The 19,476-nt window shown below is 34.6% G+C and overlaps 1 protein-coding gene across 1 annotated transcript in view; it reads left to right on the forward strand.

Annotated features, from left to right (window-relative positions):
* The first annotated feature begins 3,437 nt into the window (after window positions 1–3,437).
* Window positions 3,438–19,476, forward strand: part of LOC102631405 (epidermis-specific secreted glycoprotein EP1-like) — a 42,243-nt gene continuing 26,204 nt past the window's right edge. The window contains exon 1 of the mRNA XM_052436364.1: window positions 3,438–4,325. Coding sequence (XP_052292324.1) covers window positions 3,480–4,325 — 846 coding nt within the window. The 5' untranslated portion in view covers window positions 3,438–3,479. The remainder of the gene's footprint in view (window positions 4,326–19,476) is intronic.

Genomic DNA, 19,476 nt, shown 5'->3' on the forward strand with positions numbered 1-19,476 from the left:
TGTAAATAATTCATACAAGTCAAAATTTTAGAAGAAAATTAATAATTTATTTCAAGTGAGGAATTCCTTGGATCCTTTTTCCAGTGACAGGACACTTAGGCCCACTTGCTCTCTTCTTGGTTCTTTGGTACAACCCCCAAGGGTTTTGACGACGCGGTGCTTGTTGGACTTGGTGGCATAGTTGTGGTGCGTGCGGTGTGTGAGACGTTGAACCATTTTCGTTCACTTTCGAGGAGGCCAGCGAAGCAACAACCAGAGGACAGTGATGGTTCCATATCGTTGCCGTCCATTCCATCAAACAACCCCAAATCGGGTAGCACGCTTTTTCACACCACCAACAGTCATTTTGTTGAAATGGATTTTCAACGGAATCCTCACTGCGGAATTCTGAAAACTATATTTAATAATTTATTATTTCAGTAAGAAGGATATTTTAGTAATTTCTAATGTCTACTAACGGTCAACTTAATTGGTAACTAACGGCAGGGGAGGTTTATGTAATTACATGGATACATTTCATCTAAGTGTTAATAAACCAAACCTCAAGGGAGGTCCATAAAAATTACCCATGATTTTTAGCTTTGGGTTGAATGAAAATGATTCGAGGTCTACCATTGATGCGGTGACAAAGATTTAATTTACTTTGAAGGGGGATGTGGATTATTTACCAGTTTTGGACTTCAAAATATCATTTCAAGTTAAATAATTACCATGAAACTCTCCAGTCAAGGACAGCTATCATGAAGAGATCAAGATATTTCGGTTAGTAAAATAAAAAAAAAATTTAACACAATTATGCTGATCAACATTTGGTCCAAAGTCATAAATCTTTTTATAATATATATGGTGATTGGTTTAGTAAATTAGTTTGGAACTTTTAAAATACTCAAAATACTAAGAATATATATAAAACTCAAAAAGTTTTTTAAAATGTATTCTAAATTTTAAGAACTATTTTTAAATCATTAATTTTTTGTTCATCTCAAACAAGTTTTGACACCAGCACCCACTACTCTGTTTCTCAATGCAGTAGTACTAAAGCTGGCAAAATGGGTCGTCGGGTCGTGTTCGTGTTGTGTCAGTTTTGTGTCGTGTCAAATTTAGATCGACTCAAACCCGACCCATTTAATAATCGTGTCAAAATATTGAGACCCAAACCCGACACGGAAAAATAATCGGGTTACCCAATAACCCGCTTAATATCTATATATTAAACAAAAGTTACATCAAATATTTACACATTGTCATATATACGTATGCACATACGTACATATATACGTATGCACATACGTACATATATACGTATGCACATACGTACATACATATGTATGCACATACGTACATACATACATACATACATAATTTATCGATATTATAAAATATACATATCTACTAAAATATAACACACACTATTGATGTTTTAATTATATATATGTAAATAATATTATATATCAATATTATAAAATATACATGTCTACCAATATTTTATACATTTACACTATTAAAGCTTTAAATGTATTTAAAATTTTATAAATAAAATATTGTGTCTATATTCATCATTTTAAAGAATAAAAATAAAAAAGAAAATCATCTTTAATATTTGAGTTTTGATGACAAGAATTTGTAAATTATTTTAAAATAGAAAATATAATCGGGTCATTGATCGAGTAAATGAGTCAAGAATTTTAACCCTAACCCAACACAGAAAAAAATTGTGTTGACCCGGACCCGACCCATTTAATAATCATGTTAAATTCGACGACCCATACCTATTTATTGGTATCGTGTTCGTGTCGGGTAATCAAGCCGTGTCAAATTTTACCAGCTCTATGCAGTACAATAAGCCATGGCTCCCACTGGCCGCTGAACAAAAGTGGGGAAGGTTTCATAGTTTAATCCAATTTGACAGATGAGTCAAGAAATTTACATCTGTCAAATTTTCTACTTTAAATACGCTTTATGCATTCAAATGATGCTTCTCGAGTTGTCATCCTGCATTTTAATATATGGATATGTTTGTATAGGGGAAAAGTTTGTTTATTTTCTTATATTTTGAAGTTAATGTTTGTTTAATTTTTGTATTTTTAAAAATATTTAAAAATATCTTTATCGTTAAATTATTGATATTCATATTATTATTTTAGTTTCTTTAGACTTGTTTTTATAATATTATTCTCTTACAATAATATTTATTTTTGGATATTAATAAAAAATTAAATTACCAATTAATCTTAAAAAAATAAAAAAGAACATATATTAATTTCTGTGGAACACTCTTTTGAGGAGTTAATGTATTAGTTTTTTATTGATTCAAAAAATTGGTAATTTAATTTTTTTACAATATTAATTTTTTTAGATATACTTGAGCTTCTACAAAATTAATATATATATATGTATGTATGTGTGTGTGTGTGTGTGTTTGTTTGATTTTTTTTCTAAGGTTAAATTAATAATTTAAATTTTTTCTTTTTGTTAATATCTCAAAAAAATATTATTGTAAGAGGATAATATTATAAAAATAAGGTAAAAGGAATAAAAAATAATGGTAAAGTGTCAATAGTTTAATGATATGAATTTTTTGTAGTATTTTAAAAAATATAGAAATCAAGTATGTACTAATATCAAAATATAAAAATTAAACGAGATTTTTCCCTATTTTAATATTTATTTTGCCAGCATGGAAGGGAACTTTATGTATAGAAATAACAACGGTAACGCCATTTTCATATCGGGGATGGAGAATATTAAATAATATTCCAATTAAGAAATTGCCGAGACTTTCCCTTTCCCATACATGCGTGCGGATACTTTTTTTTTTCAAACTCATATTCTGACACAACGTCTCAAAAAACTGAAAGGGGGTTTAAAACTTAATCCTCGTGAGATTTTGAGAAAATTTTGACAGTAATTTTTCATTATAAGTATAATTTAGTACTAATGCGTAGTTGTTTTTGTCGTTGTGTCACCTTCAGTACTTTTTTTTATCATTTTATAAAAACTCATTAGCTGCTTGGTGTGCGGCACATATGCCACATTATTTAAGTGAATGGTTAAGAATAATATTTGAGATGTGACCTTAATCAAATAAGTAAATGAAAATTCAAGCTCGTAATTCCCGACAGTAATAAGATCTGAAGAATTTAATCAAGGCTAAATACAGTCATAATTAAAATTTCTTCTTCTTGCTTTCTCACAACACAATTAAGACAGCAATCTCACGTGCTTGAAGTATAAAAAATTTGTGGGTTCATAAAAAAGAAATTCTTGATTCCAGATCAAATCAATGTGCATAAAAGAGAAATTCTTGAAAACGATATATAGTACGGTTATGTAGATCCATAACAAACTAGTCTAATGTGAAAGGGGAGATTCATAGTTAAGAAGTAACAATTATTTAACATGCAACTTGCCTCTGTTTAGCCATTATTTATACTGAGCTGCCTCAGCGATCGATATTCATCTCCAATTAAGCAATCAAAATGTCTTCTTCCTCGGCATTAGTCTCCTTCTTCCTCTTATCACTTGTTTTCGCCATAGCTAATGCTCAAGTTCCTGCCAATGAAACATTTAAGTTCGTGAATGAAGGAGGATTAGGGGAATACTTCAATGAATACAATGCAAATTACAGAATGTCAGGCATTTACAATGATCCTTTCCAGCTTGGCTTTTACAACACAACACCAAATGCTTTCACCCTTGCTCTCCGTTTGGGTATCAAAAAGCAAGAACCGGTTTTCCGTTGGGTATGGGAAGCCAACCGGGGCAAACTGGTTCGAGAAAACGCCGTGTTCTCTTTGGGAGCCGACGGAAATCTTGTCCTGGCCGAAGCCGACGGCACTGTCGTTTGGCAAAGCAACACAGCCAACAAAGGTGTCGTGGGGTTCGAGTTGCTTCCAAATGGCAACATGGTGCTTCGTGACTCAAAGGGTAACTTCATCTGGCAGAGTTTTGACTATCCAACTGACACTCTCTTGGTGGGTCAATCTCTTCGCGTCGGTCGGGTCACAAAGCTCGTCAGCCGACTCTCCGTTAAAGAAAACGTGGACGGCCCTCACAGCTTCGTGATGGAGCCCAAAAGATTGGCATTTTATTACAAAAGCAGCAGTGCTCCCCGGCCTATTTTATACTACACGTTTCCGATTTCGTATAATGGGCTAAAGAGTTTAACGCTCAAATCTTCCCCAGGAAAAATGCATGAGCTGACGCTAGTAGATTCTTCAGGCGATAACGGTTTCATTTTTGACAGGCCAAAATACGACAGCACAATATCATTTCTTCGGCTAGGCATAGATGGAAATCTGAGGGTCTTTACTTACTCCCAGGAGGTTGATTGGCTTCCTGAGGAAGAAAGATTTACTCTCTTTGGTAAAGACTTCAGAGGTAGTAATGCAAGAAATTGGGACAGTGAGTGCCAGATGCCAGAGAGATGCGGCAAACTGGGGGTGTGTGAAGACAATCAATGCGTTGCTTGCCCTACAGAAAAAGGTTTGATTGGTTGGAGCAATAAGTGTGAGCCTGCGCAAGCAAATTTTTGTGGGACAAAACATTTCCACTATTATAAGCTTGAAAGTGTTAGACATTATATGTGCACGTATAATTTTTATGATGGAATTGGAGACATAACAATTGAAGATTGTGGCAAAAGATGTAGTTCGAATTGCAGATGTGTGGGCTATTTCTATGATACGAGTGTCTCGAGATGTTGGATTGCTTTTGACTTGAAGACTCTCACCAAAGAACCCGACTCACCAATAGTTGGATTCATAAAAGTTTCCAACAAGTAATAAAATATCGAATAATTGTTGCAATAAGGGCAGAATCGGAAGTTCTGTGTGTGATGGTTATTTCATAAGATAGAGTTGTGGTGCTTAACGACGCCACAACAATAATAAGAGATTGTTTGTCCTTATTGTTTTTATTATTTAAAGAAAATGAATAAGTGGATGTTCGTATAGACATTTCTTGGAGTTAATGCTTTGTTATACTTTTTTACAGTTCTGTTTAAACAGTTGTCACTTGTCAGGGGAAGAAAAGTTTTTTTTTTTTGGGTTAAGGTGTGCTTGTGCAAAATATGGAAACTTTGGGATGATATTCACAGTGACAATAACAAGTAATAATGATTCATGAATATAGAAAAAAGTCTGAGTGTTTCAGGAGCATTTTTTTTTTTTCATTAATTTGTTGGCATAGATTTCAACTAATTTTGGTAATATTCGTACACACAAGACAACAAATAGTGAATGGATAGGAGCAAATTAAGCACCAAAAACTGAGGAAACTAAAGTTACCTTTCGAGTCATGAAGCACCGTGTTGGCTTTTGAGAGTAACTCGAGCCTTACAACACCCTTCTTCGAAATGTTTGTCTGCGAAGCAACAGTGCCACCGTCTGGCGTCGGCCAGGACACGGTTTTCATTGGATTTGAGAGTGAGGGTGGCGTTTTCACCTCCGGATTTTGCACTAGTGTGGTTTCCGAAATCCAGTGAAAACGTGTCTCCTACGTATAGGTATTCAAATAGCAAAGGGTGTAGGGATTTGTTGTTGTGTTGTAAAAAGCAAGTCGGAAAGGAGTATTTTTAAGAGATTCAGAACTTTGTAGTTTCCTCTATACTTAAGTTCATAGACCCAATCTAATTCAGCTCAGTCCAATTAGAATTTGAACGATCAAGTGTGTTATAATGGGTTGATTTAGTTAACTATTTTCAATTCAATTAATGATTGGGTCGGGATAGGTTCATTAAAATGAACTTATATAGATCCTTTTTAGTATTGAAGCGTTATAAATTTTAAACTACAACTGTTGTGAAAAAAATTATAGTTATATGGTAAAAGTTAATAATGTGTAGTTGTTCGGGTTGGATTTTCTGATAACCTCTAGAAAGAGTTAGCATTGTTTGGGTTGGGTTTTTTCTGATAATGTTTAGAAATATAGTCGACCCAATCTACTCAGAACTCATTATGGTCAAGCTAGCCTCTTAAGTATAACCTGGAGCCTATGTTGGCGACCTGGTTTACAAGTACGACGTGAGATTTATGTGAATGACATGGTTTAAGAATACAACCTTAAGCCTACATGAGCGACTGAGAAAATCACTTATCCGACTTGGAAGTGAAGAAGTTCGACCTCATAATTTATTTGTCCAACCTGAGAATTAGCTTGACATGGAAAGCTAATGGTTAAGATAACGTGGCCTAATTTATAGGAAAGTTGTGTTCCGCGATTTATTTAAACAACCTCCAATTGATAATTATGTGCAACTGCTGAAGAAAGTGGGTGGAAGTTAAAGTGGTAGCTGCCCACGTCCAAGAGCCTATTTAAGTTAAAGAGGGCATCCGAGAAAAAAGGGTTAGCAAAATGAGCCAAAAATTCTATAAGTCACCTACCTAAATGCCTTAACATTCCCTATAAGATTTTTTAACTTTTCTACCGAAAAAATTCCTTAATTTTCACTTTTCACGATTCTTCCTTCTCGTTTGTTTTTCTCTTATACACAATTTCTGACTTAAGCATCGGAGGGTTTACGCCGGAACCCCACTGACATATCCTAACCGTGTTTTGTGGTTGGCAGGTATAGAAAGTTGCGTTCAAACTGACGTTTGAGCTTGGATTCACACTGTAATTCCCCTAAAGAAACAAATTCAACTATTGAGATCTTTTTTCGACATCAACATCTTGGCGCCGTCTGTGGGGAACGGTATGAAAAGCCATACGTTTGAAGATTTAGAAAGATGAGGCTATCAGATTACGAAATAACCATGAATGATAATGACGGAGATATGCAGACCTTGCGCCAATTGGCGGAGGAAATGAATGCCACGGCAGATAAGAGATGGAGAGAAGGGATCGATAGGCAAATGGCAAGATTTGAGGAGATGATCAGGGGGCTGGTTGATGCCCACGTCAGAGGGGCTCAAGTTCGAGCTAGTGACCCAGAGAGTAGTAGAGTGTGACAGAGGGAAGAGCTTGGTGGTGAACATCAGAGCGGAATGGGACTACGACAAGTTGGGGTACGACAAGAGAATAGAAGTGTAGGAGAACAAGTGAATGAGTTGAGGGGGAGAATCAATAACTTGAATCAAGAAAGAGGAAAGGAAGAGCTGAGAGACCCCTAACGGGCAAATAAGCTTGAACAATGAATGCTGCAGTTTCAAAAAACTTTATAGGCATTAGAGGTAAAAACAGAGGCCAAGAAAGTGGTAGGAAGGTTGTTACTTGATGACGAGTCCCCCTTGGTACGTGAAGTGATGGCGGTAACTTTGCCACCCAAGTATGTGGTTCTAGAATTGGTGTATGAAGGAAAAACTAACCCGAATAATCATGTGGAGAGGTTTAATGAGATGATTGGGATTCAAGGTTTGAATGATTTTCAAAGGTGCCATGTTTTTCCTTTAACATTAGAAGGACAAGCACGGGAGTGGTACCAGAGATTAAAGAAGGGAAGTTTAGGAAATTTCAAGGAGTTATGTGAGCTTTTCGCTGTGCGTTTTAGAGGTTCATGCATACCAGAGCAAGATACGAGCAGTTTCAAGGAGAATTTAAAAGTTTGAGAAGTTTTGTGACCAGATATCATAAGGAGGTTACTAATTTAGGGGCCTTTGATCATCCGGATGCTCTGGAGGGATTAAAGAAGAGGTTGGGAATCAATCGATTGTTAAATAACTTATATACTAAGGGGATAACAACATATGTTGAGGTGTACGACCATGCAAAATTGATATAAAAACTGAAGATACAGAGGAAGAAAAGAAGAGAATAGAAATGCAGACAGGGGGTCCGGTAAGAAGGAGAGACTTGAGAATGAGAGGAGATAACTTTGGGTATAGCTCGAGGATGAACACGGATGATAGACGTTATTACGACTGATGATTGTTTAATTATAGACAACCAGAAAGGCTGGGTCGAGATTGGGAAGAAAATCGTGAAAAAAGAGAAATTTCATTAGTAGGAAGGGGTCGAGAGGGAGGAAATAATTATGGGAGAAACCAGCGGAAGAACCAAGTAAGTGGTTACAATAAGTTGCCACCACCTGGAGACCAGAGAGGATTGAGATCTGACTATATGGTGAACTTATTATAACAGAGTGGAAGATACACACCACTGAACATGAGCATAGTAGAAATATATGCTGCAATAAAAGATAAAGGGTTACTAACACCGCTAAAGCCGATTGTAAGAGGTCTGTTAGCCTAAAGGGCTATACATAATGTAGTTTTGATGATAACAAACATATGTATTGAGTGATTTAATAAATATTGTATTTCACATTTTCACTAGTTTTTGAAGGATAATATTTATGCAAGTGAAATCAAGATTGAAGACACTCAACGGACAACGGCGACATCAAGAATATTGTTTAAAGCTCAACGAACAAATTAGTGAGATAAATTCTTGTAAAGCCGGTATGATTTAATTAATGTTTGATTTAGCATTTGAGAAGCTCAAGAAATTAATTTAATTAAATACTTTTCATAAACTAAAAGTTTTTGTTTTTATAAAGAAAAGTATTTTGTAAATTTAAGTAATTTGGACTTAATTGTTAAGATTTGAAATCTTTGATTTTAATAAGAATTAAATTTCGGAGTTGGACGTTTTTACAAACATTTAAAATGTTTTGGGCCATACCATAATTTATGAATATTTTGGAATAAAGTGAAAGGTTTTGAGAACTTTGAAAAATATAGGTATTATGTTGAAAAGGACCTTTGAGCGAAACAATAAAAACTTTGGGGCCATATCATAATTTCAGAAAGTTTGGGAAAGATAACTAATTAACTATTCTTGGGAAGTTCTGAAATTGGACCTATTTGAAAAGTTTCATAACGTTTTGGGCCGTACTACAGTTTTATAAAGTTTTGGGGTCAAACTATAATTTTAGAAAATAGTTCACTGTAGCAGTTACTGTAGCAAGCGGAATTCCGGATTCTGACAAACGGAAGTCCGAATGTTAGGCAGCATCTATCCGAATTGAAAGCGGAAATCCGGATCCTGACAAACGGAAATCCGGTTGTTGGGCAGTAAGCTACTGAGCGTAAGCGGAAATCCGGATGTGACAAAGCGGAAATCCGGATGTTCAAAAATTCAAATTTGTGGCTGTAACGGTAACATTAAGCGGAATTCCGGATGTCCATAACCGGTAATCCGGTTACGACCAAAATGTGCATAACGGCTAGTTTTTGAGTTCAAACTATATAAACTCAAAACCAATTCATTTTTTGAAAATCCAAGCAAGCAAGAACAAGTGCACACAACATATATTGAGCTTCAACTTCGTGAATCATCATTCATTAAATCATCTTTGTTCTTCAATTTGTATATCCACTCTTAAAGAGAGATTGATTGTTGTATTTTTCATTTCACATCAAATTGTGAGAGTACAAGTGTGAGAAACACTTGGGGTGAAGAGATTGGAGATATAATCTCTTGTTGTAAAGGTTCATTGACACCTTGAAGTCAATTGTAATCGTTTGAAGCCTTGGAAAGGCTTGGATAGTGAAATCCTCAAGCCCGGTGTGCTTGGAGGCGTGGACGTAGGCGGGGATTGCCGAACCACGTAAAAATCCTTGAGTTTGCTTTCTCTTCCCTTGCTATTTAATTATTGTACTTTGATTGAACTTATTGCTTTCAATTTTTATTAAGACATTAGATTGCTTGTTGTGTGGATTTGCTAGGATAATTTTTAAAATTCCAATTCACCCCCCCTCTTGGGTTGCACACTTATATTTCATTTGGTATCAGAGCTGGGTGCTCTTGTGTAGATTTAATCGTCTAGAGTTAAAGATTAATAGCAACCCAAATTAGTTCAACTTTTATGGAAGGCCAATCCACCACTAGACCTCCATTTTTTTATGGTAATGACTATCCTTATTGGAAAACTAGGATGAGAGTATTTTTACAAGCCTTAGATTATGAACTATGGGAAATAATTTGTGATGGTTCATTCATTCCTAGGAAGAATGTTTTAAGTGAATTGGATAAGAAAAATATGTCTTTAAATTCCAAGGCTATGAATGCTTTATTTTGTGCCTTAGATAAAAAGGAATTTCATAGAGTTTCAAATTGTTCTAATGCTTATGAAATTTGGAGAAAACTTGAAATTGTGTATGAGGAGACTACAAGCGAGGAGGAATTTCATGAAGTGTCGAATTTGGCACTTATGGCAATTGGAGATGAATCGGATGATGAACTTGATGAGGTAAATGATCTTCCTACCTATGATGAATTACATGATGCTTTTAAAGAATTGCATGATGAGTGGATGAAACTTGGTAAAAAGAATACATGTCTTAAAAAGAAAATGGTAGAGCTCACAAATGAAAATGAAACTCTAAGTGCAAAGATTAGTTGCCTAGAATTAGAAAATAAAACATTGCATGATAGAGTTGCATTATCAAATGAGAAACCTAGCACTTCACACAAGCATCTAGAATCACATGTAAATGACTTGAAAAATGAAAAAGATGCCTTGCAAAAATCCAATGTTTCATTAAATGAAAAGATCAAAGAATTGGAATTAGATAATGAAATGTTACATGATAGAATTGCATCATTCACATGTAAACAAAGTACTTCGTATGAGCATGAGAAATCACATGTTGATGAATTAATAAATGAAAATGAAACGCTTAAGAAAAGGAGCAATGAGTTGAATGAGATTGTTTTGAAATTCACAAATGGGCAAAAGATGTTGGATAACATGCTTAATTCACAAAAATGTGTGTTTGATAAAGGAGGACTTGGGTATAAGCCTTACTTGAAACAAAAATATTATAAGAATTATTTTGTTAAGGCTATCTCCACAAATGATCAAATTGTATGTCATTATTGCAATCAAAATGGTCATATGAAGAATAGATGTCCAATTAAAAGAAATGTGTATTATGGAGTCAAATGTATTTGGGTTCCAAAAGGAACTAAATCTAACATTCAAGGACCCAAGAGTATTTGGGTACCAAAGGGTACAACTTGAATTTGTTTTGTAGGTACCACAAACAAGGAATGGTGGCGAGTTCCTTGATGAAGCTTGTGAGGATAATCATTTGAGCATGATCTAGGAGAAAAAGATGAGGCAAGATGATTTAATTGTTTTGGTAACAATTCTTGCCATATTAATTTTGTTGAATGAATCATGATAAATGAAATTGCGAAAGTATGCTTGTATGTTTACATGATGGAATTATCATTGTGTATGATATTGAGTGATTTATCATGATGCCTTTGTTTGATTTTGATGATTGTATAGTCTATGATTTCATCTTCTTAATTGTCTATCATCATTGTCCATCTCTTATATATGTGTGAATTCATATGCCATTAATTGTGTTATATCATCATTCACTTATAAAATTGACATCATTGTTTGATACGATTTCATATGTTTGGTCTTGTATGCATTTATGTCTCATGTATTAAATGGCTTATTGAAAAGTTTTAAATCTCAAAATTATTTAAAATTAATCAATTTTAAAAGCCAAAAATGAAATGGTATATGTAGTACAAGTATAAGAGCTAGCAAATATTCCTTTTCCACTCATCCGGAAAACCGGATTTGCTAAGCCTCCTCTCTGCCTCAAAACCGGATAACCGGTTCTTAAAATCCGGAAAGCCGAATTCAAGAGGCAACTTTCTACCTCAAACCGGACTACCGGTTATCAAAACCGGAAAGCCGGTTTCGCGTGGAACATTGCTGGAACCAACCGGAATTCCGGCTCAGCTCATCCGGCAATCCGTTTTCAATGTTTCAAGCTTCTGGTCACAACCGGAATTCCGGTTAGTGCAAACCAGAAATCCGGTTTCGGGGGTTATTTCACACTGTTCTTCTTCCTTCTTCATTCGGCATTCCGGTTCTTGCTCTCTCTCTAAAAACCGGTTCCTCTCTCTCATTTTTCATTCCAAAATCCATCATTATCATTCAATCCAAATTGATTCTTATAAATTATTCCACATCAATTCTTGTGTCTAAAATCATTTTAATTGATTCAAACTTACTCATTTTACTCAATATCTTGAAAATTTGAATTTGTGCATTTTGAGTATTTCAAATTACCACTTCCATAGTGCGCTCTCCTTATGGATTTTACCATAGTTTTCTATTATATTATGCACTTACATTTTCATATGCATTGTTGCTTTCATTGTGGATTGATGATGATTATTGGTTGATATTTGGATGTTTTATATTTGGATAATGTGTTTAACATTGAGTGCTTTATCATGATGCATGGTTATATATATAAGATGATAGCTTGTCAACTCATCATGATGGATTTGTTTTGATTTTAATGATTATTTAATGCCTAAGCATGACAAATAAGTGATATGCTTTAATTCTCAATCTTTGAATACTTACATATTTCATGATTGTGTGATGTATATGCATGATAGATGAGTTATATGTTATTTCTTGCATTAGAAGTGATCAAGGTGGATAATTCGAAAATCATGCATTTGAGATTTTTTTTGTAATGGTTTTACCATTGAGTATAAATTTTCATCACCTATAACTCCACAATAAAATGGAGAAATGATAGGTCTATTAAAAAATTGGTTGAGACCACATTGATTAGACATCATCTCAATAATACTCTCTATGAGCTTTGGAAATATAGAAAACCCAACATTAGTTATTGCAAAGCTTTTGGATGCAAATGTTTTATTTTGAGCACAAAAGATAATCTTGGCAAATTTGATCCAAAATTTGATGTTGGTATTTTTCTTGGCTATTCAAACACAAGCAAAACTTATGGAGTGTATAACAAAAGAACTTTGATTGTGGAAGAATTTATACATGTTATATTTGATGAGTCTAATTCTTCCTATATGGAGAAAGTTGTTTTTGATGATAATGTAGATGAAGAGCTACAAGAAGATTATCAAATGATAGTCAAAAGAATGCACCACTTGAAAATCAAGAGGAGCAACATGAAGAAACAAATGCGAAGTAAAATGAAGGTACTTCTCAAATACTCCCCAAGGAGTGGAGGTATGTTTCTTCTCACCTTAAGAACTTAATTTTGAAAGATCCATCACAAGGTGTAACTACTATATCATCTCTTAAACATATATATGAGCATTTGTAATAATGGATTTGATCACTTGTTCTTTAACTCATCATTATGGCTTTTCTTAATAGTCATGTTGATTTTGATGATCTATATATTGGCATATGTTGATTTTGATGATTTATATATTGCCATTATGTACTTATGTTTTTACTTAAGTTTTGATGATAAAGAATGTGCATTGATGAGTACATTATATTTGATCACTTGTTCTTTAACTCATCATTATGGCTTTTCTTAATAGTCATGTTGATTTTGATGATCTATATATTGGCATATGTTGATTTTGATGATTTATATATTGCCATTATGTACTTATGTTTTACTTAAGTTTTGATGATAAAGAATGTGCATTGATGAGTACATTATATTTGATGAAGCTTGATCTTATGCAATCTATGATTAGTGAATGTATGCATTTTTTGTACTTTATCGATGTATTGTTGAATATGTCTTACTTATTTTAAATGATATCGAAAAAGAGAGAATGATTTAATTTGTGTTATGAAAATATATGCATGTATCTAGGGGGAGCATGTATGCAGGGGGAGTTTTTGTTAAATAATTTTCAAATCATTTTTTAACTTGCATTGATAATTATGGAGCTTGAATATTTGATAATATGCATGCCAATTTGGTAAAGAAATCAAAACCTCTTTGCGAAGAAGAATTTTCAAAAATTCGGCATAAACTTGGAATGATTTGATTTCTTGATGATTTTGGTAATTGATGATTATATGTGTGTTGCTTGATAAATTGAAGGAGTTGTTGGTTTGTTATTATTGTTTAAGCTTATATGGAAGTGTTTTTAATCATGTTGTGTATTTGAAGATTTGTTCATTTTTAAGGGGAGATAAATATGATATGTTTTTGAATAAAATCATTTTGGTTAAATTTTTAATTGGCCATATATTTAGGGGGAGTATATAATATGATTTTGGATAATATTCATTTTTGAATTTTTTTTATTGTCCAAAGGGGGAGACAAAATAATATATCATTTCAATATTGTCAAAAAGAAGAGAATAATATACACTTTGAGATATAATGACGATTTGATTACACGGGTGTTTTATATGATAAATTTCATGTTATGAGTTGTTGACTTGGTAATTGATGCAATAATGGTTCATGATATTTTAGTGTGATGATTTATGTATGGAGTTGGCTCTTATCATTATCTATAATAATTTAGATGTGATATTACTAATCTTGTATTTGAAGTGATGCTTGTTGTTAGGGGGAGATTCTTTCAAAATTTCTACTCAAACAACATGGGTAACAAATTTGCTACTTTTATTCTTTTCCTTTACGTTTTCTTTTTTATGATGAAGGGGGAGAAGAATACATGTTTTCAAATTTATAAAAAAATTAGCTATTTTTTTTTCTTTGCCAATTAAGTTTTCTTTTTGATGATGAGGGGGAGAAAAAAAATCCATGTATTTAAATCATTAATTTAGCTAATTGGCAAATTGTAAAAGAAGACTATATTTGTGGAATCATTCTTTAAATACATGAAATGTTTGTCATCATCAAAAAGGGGGAGATTGTTAACATATATGTTTCCATAATGTTGATTTTGATGATAACAAACAAGATTAAAAATGATTAATTTTTTAAGCTCAAATTATTTTTTATATATTTTAAATAAATCATTATTTTCACATTGTAAATGTTTTATATTTAATGGAAAAATGATTTTATGAAAAATGATTGTTTAAATACATGCAACGTTTGTCATCATCAAAAAGGGGGAGATTGTTAGCCTAAAGGGCTATACATAATGTAGTTTTGATGATAACAAACATATGTATTGAGTGATTTAATAAATATTGTATTTCACATTTTCACTAGTTTTTGAAGGATAATATTTATGCAAGTGAAATCAAGATTGAAGACACTCAACGGACAACGGCGACATCAAGAATATTGTTTAAAGCTCAACGAACAAATTAGTGAGATAAATTCTTGTAAAGCCGGTATGATTTAATTAATGTTTGATTTAGCATTTGAGAAGCTCAAGAAATTAATTTAATTAAATACTTTTCATAAACTAAAAGTTTTTGTTTTTATAAAGAAAAGTATTTTGTAAATTTAAGTAATTTGGACTTAATTGTTAAGATTTGAAATCTTTGATTTTAATAAGAATTAAATTTCGGAGTTGGACGTTTTTACAAACATTTAAAATGTTTTGGGCCATACCATAATTTATGAATATTTTGGAATAAAGTGAAAGGTTTTGAGAACTTTGAAAAATATAGGTATTATGTTGAAAAGGACCTTTGAGCGAAACAATAAAAACTTTGGGGCCATATCATAATTTCAGAAAGTTTGGGAAAGATAACTAATTAACTATTCTTGGGAAGTTCTGAAATTGGACCTATTTGAAAAGTTTCATAACGTTTTGGGCCGTACTACAGTTTTATAAAGTTTTGGGGTCAAACTATAATTTTAGAAAATAGTTCACTGTAGCAGTTACTGTAGCAAGCGGAATTCCGGATTCTGACAAACGGAAGTCCGAATGTTAGGCAGCATCTATCCGAATTGAAAGCGGAAATCCGGATCCTGACAAACGGAAATCCGGTTATTGGGCAGTAAGCTACTGAGCGTAAGCGGAAATCCGGATGTGACAAAGCGGAAATCCGGATGTTCAAAAATTCAAATTTGTGGCTGTAACGGTAACATTAAGCGGAATTCCGGATGTCCATAACCGGTAATCCGGTTACGACCAAAATGTGCATAACGGCTAGTTTTTGAGTTCAAACTATATAAACTCAAAACCAATTCATTTTTTGAAAATCCAAGCAAGCAAGAACAAGTGCACACAACATATATTGAGCTTCAACTTCGTGAATCATCATTCATTAAATCATCTTTGTTCTTCAATTTGTATATCCACTCTTAAAGAGAGATTGATTGTTGTATTTTTCATTTCACATCAAATTGTGAGAGTACAAGTGTGAGAAACACTTGGGGTGAAGAGATTGGAGATATAATCTCTTGTTGTAAAGGTTCATTGACACCTTGAAGTCAATTGTAATCGTTTGAAGCCTTGGAAAGGCTTGGATAGTGAAATCCTCAAGCCCGGTGTGCTTGGAGGCGTGGACGTAGGCGGGGATTGCCGAACCACGTAAAAATCCTTGAGTTTGCTTTCTCTTCCCTTGCTATTTAATTATTGTACTTTGATTGAACTTATTGCTTTCAATTTTTATTAAGACATTAGATTGCTTGTTGTGTGGATTTGCTAGGATAATTTTTAAAATTCCAATTCACCCCCCCTCTTGGGTTGCACACTTATATTTCAAGGTCTAGGTAGAAGTGTTCACTACAAGTATTGCGAGTTTTACAAGGTGACCAGACATGGAGCTGCAGATTACATAGACTTGAAGGAACAAATTGAATGGCTAGTGCAAAATCAATATCTAAAAGATTATGTAGGTGACTAAGGAAGATGTGGGAGAAGATGAGACATAAGAGATAATGTAGCGATGATGATTATGGTAGGGCCGACCTTAACATGAGACTCAAATCGCTCGAGGAGAAATTATAGCAGATATTCATTAAAAAGTTATGAGGTGAATTTTAATGTTCTGGCACCAAAGAACTAGCGGGTTCAAAAAGTGTCGATCATGTTCACGGACGAGGACGAGGAAGCGGTCGCAGATCCGCATGAAGATGTGCTTGTAGTAAAGGTTGTCTTGACATGGCAGGAATTGAACCAGACTCTTGTAGATGGGGGAAGCTCGGTCGACATTTTGTTTAAGCAAACTCAAGATGATCTACAAATAGGAGACCTCAGGCTTGATCCGGTCAGAGCATCGCTAAAGGGGTTTGGCGAAGCTGAGTTGATTCCCCTTGGGTTAATTGACTTGCCACTGACAATAGGGTCTAGCCCACTACAAAAGACAATGATGGTGACATGGGTGGTAGTGGGTGAGCCGAGCCCTTATCAAGTTATTTTAGGCAGACTATTCAATAGGATAGTAGAAGCAGTGAGCTCAACCCAAATGCAATGTGTGAAGTTTAGAGTCCAAGGTGGGGTTGGAGTGATGAGAGGCCAACAATAAGTGGCTCGAAGCTGTCACGCTACAACTTCGAGAGAATCCATGCGTATCACAAATATTGATCCACCAACTGAGGATAAGTTATGCCAACAACGACCTAATAAAGAAATAAAACTAGTACCAGTAAATGAGGATGATTCAAGCAGAGTAGTAAGGGTGAGAACAAAGATGACAGATGGCATTTTCAATAAGTTTCAGAATTTATTGGTGGAGTATAATAGCATATTTGCTTGGAGCCATGAAGATATGCTGGGAATAAACCCATAAATTATGTGTCACCGATTAGCTATAGAGAAAAGACATAAGGTTGTGAAGCAGAAAAGAAGAGTATTCAACCAGGAAAAGTCTGAGGCCATCCATGATGAGGTAGATAAATTGTTGAAAGCGGGGTTTACAAGGGAAGTGAACTATCCAGAATGGGTTTCGATTATGGTAATGGTTAAAAAGGCGAATGAAAAATAGAGGATGTGTGTGGACTTTACCGACCTCAATAAAGCTTGTGCTAAAGATAGTTTCCCTTTCCCAAAGATTGATCAGTGAATGGATTCAATAGGCAAGCATGACTTGATGAGTTTTATGGATGCATTCTCAGGATACAACTAGATTCGTATGTTCACAATAGATGAAGAAAAGACAGCTTTTGTGACCGACCAAGGATTGTATTGCTATCGTGTGATGCTGTTCGGATTAAAAAATATAGGAGCTACTTATCAGATGTTGGTAAACAAGCTTTTCAAGCCCTTGATTAGTAGAATGATGGAGTTATATGTAGATGACATGATAACCAAGTCTGTCGAGCCAGTCGAACATACAGCGCATTTGCGTGAGACGTTTGAAGTGCTACGAAAGAATCAGATGAAGTTGAATCCGAAAATGTGTGCCTTTGGAGTGGAATCAAGGAAATTTTAGGCTTCTTGGTTAGTCAAATGGGGATAAAAGCTAATCCGGAAAAAGTAGAGGTCATCCTCAAGATGAGGTCATCGAAGAATCTTAAAGATGTTCAGAGCCTAGCTAGGAAAGTTGCCGCGCTGAGCAGGTTCATTTCGAAATCATCAGATAAATGCCATCCTTTTTTTGAATTAATAAAGAAAGGAAAAAGATTAAGGTGGTCGGAAGAATTTGAGATAACATTTCAACAATTAAAGGCGTATTTGGCCAACCTACCAACTTTGGCTAAGCCCTAAGTGGGTGATGTTCTCTTGATCTACTTGGCGGTCTTAAATTATTCAATTAGCTCATTCCTGGTAAAAAAAGAAGGTGGAGTCCAATATCCTGTATACTACACGAGCATATCTCTTACATGGGCGAAAGTAAGATATCTTATTGCAAAAAAGTGGGCGATGGCTTTAGTTGTAGCCGCAAGAAAGCTGAGGCCATATTTTCAAGCTCATAAGATCGTGGTCGTCACCAATCAACCTTTAAGACAAATTTTGCACAAACCAGACTTTTCAGGAAGGCTAGTTAAGTGGTCAGTAGAACTAAATGAATTCGACATCAGTTACCGACTGATGTAAGTAATTAAAGCTTAAGCTCTAGTTGACTTCATTAATGATTGCAGTGAAGAGATGAATGCCAAGCAGGAGATTAAAGAGGTAGAGAATAATAATGATTTATGGGAGCTTAATGTAGATGGAGCTGTAAACCCAGAAGGGTTAGGTGGAGGAATTGTTCTTGTTTTGCCCGACCAAGAAGAAGTATGCTATGCTCTCAAGTCATGAATTCCATCATACAAACAATGAAGCAGAATACGAAGCTCTCATTGCAAGTCTAAAATTAGCAAAAGCATTGGGGGGTTCGGCATTTGAAGGTGATGAGTGACTCGCAATTGGTAGTGAACCACCTGAATGGGACATTTCAAGCCAAGAGTGAGAACATGTCTAAGTATTTGAGCAAAGTACTGTAGCTATGGGGTAGTTTTGATCAAGCTACAATGGAGAAAGTTTCGAGGGGAGAGAATTACCGTGCAGATTATATAACAAGACTGGCAACTACGAAATGCCCAAAGTTCCCACGAGGAATCCCATTGGAATCAGTTTCAAAGCCGTGTATAATCAATCTCGAGATGGAAGTTTGTACGGTCGAAAATGAGAAGAGTTGGATTGTGCCTATCATGAGGTATATTGAATTTGAGGAACAACCTCAAGATAAAGCAGAGGCAAGAAGGCTGCGATGCCAGGCAACACAGTACTCCATTATCGAAGATGTGCTTTATAGGAGATGTTATACTTTACCTTATCTGCGATGTTTGGGCTCGGCTGGTACCAACTATGTGATGAGAGAGGTGCACAAGGGAATTTTTAGAAATCATGGCAAAGGTAGGGCATTGGCCCATAAAATAATAAGTTAAGGTTATT

The sequence above is a fragment of the Citrus sinensis genome, chromosome 3, assembly GCF_022201045.2.
Source record: "Citrus sinensis cultivar Valencia sweet orange chromosome 3, DVS_A1.0, whole genome shotgun sequence".
NCBI classification, from domain to species: domain Eukaryota; kingdom Viridiplantae; phylum Streptophyta; class Magnoliopsida; order Sapindales; family Rutaceae; genus Citrus; species Citrus sinensis.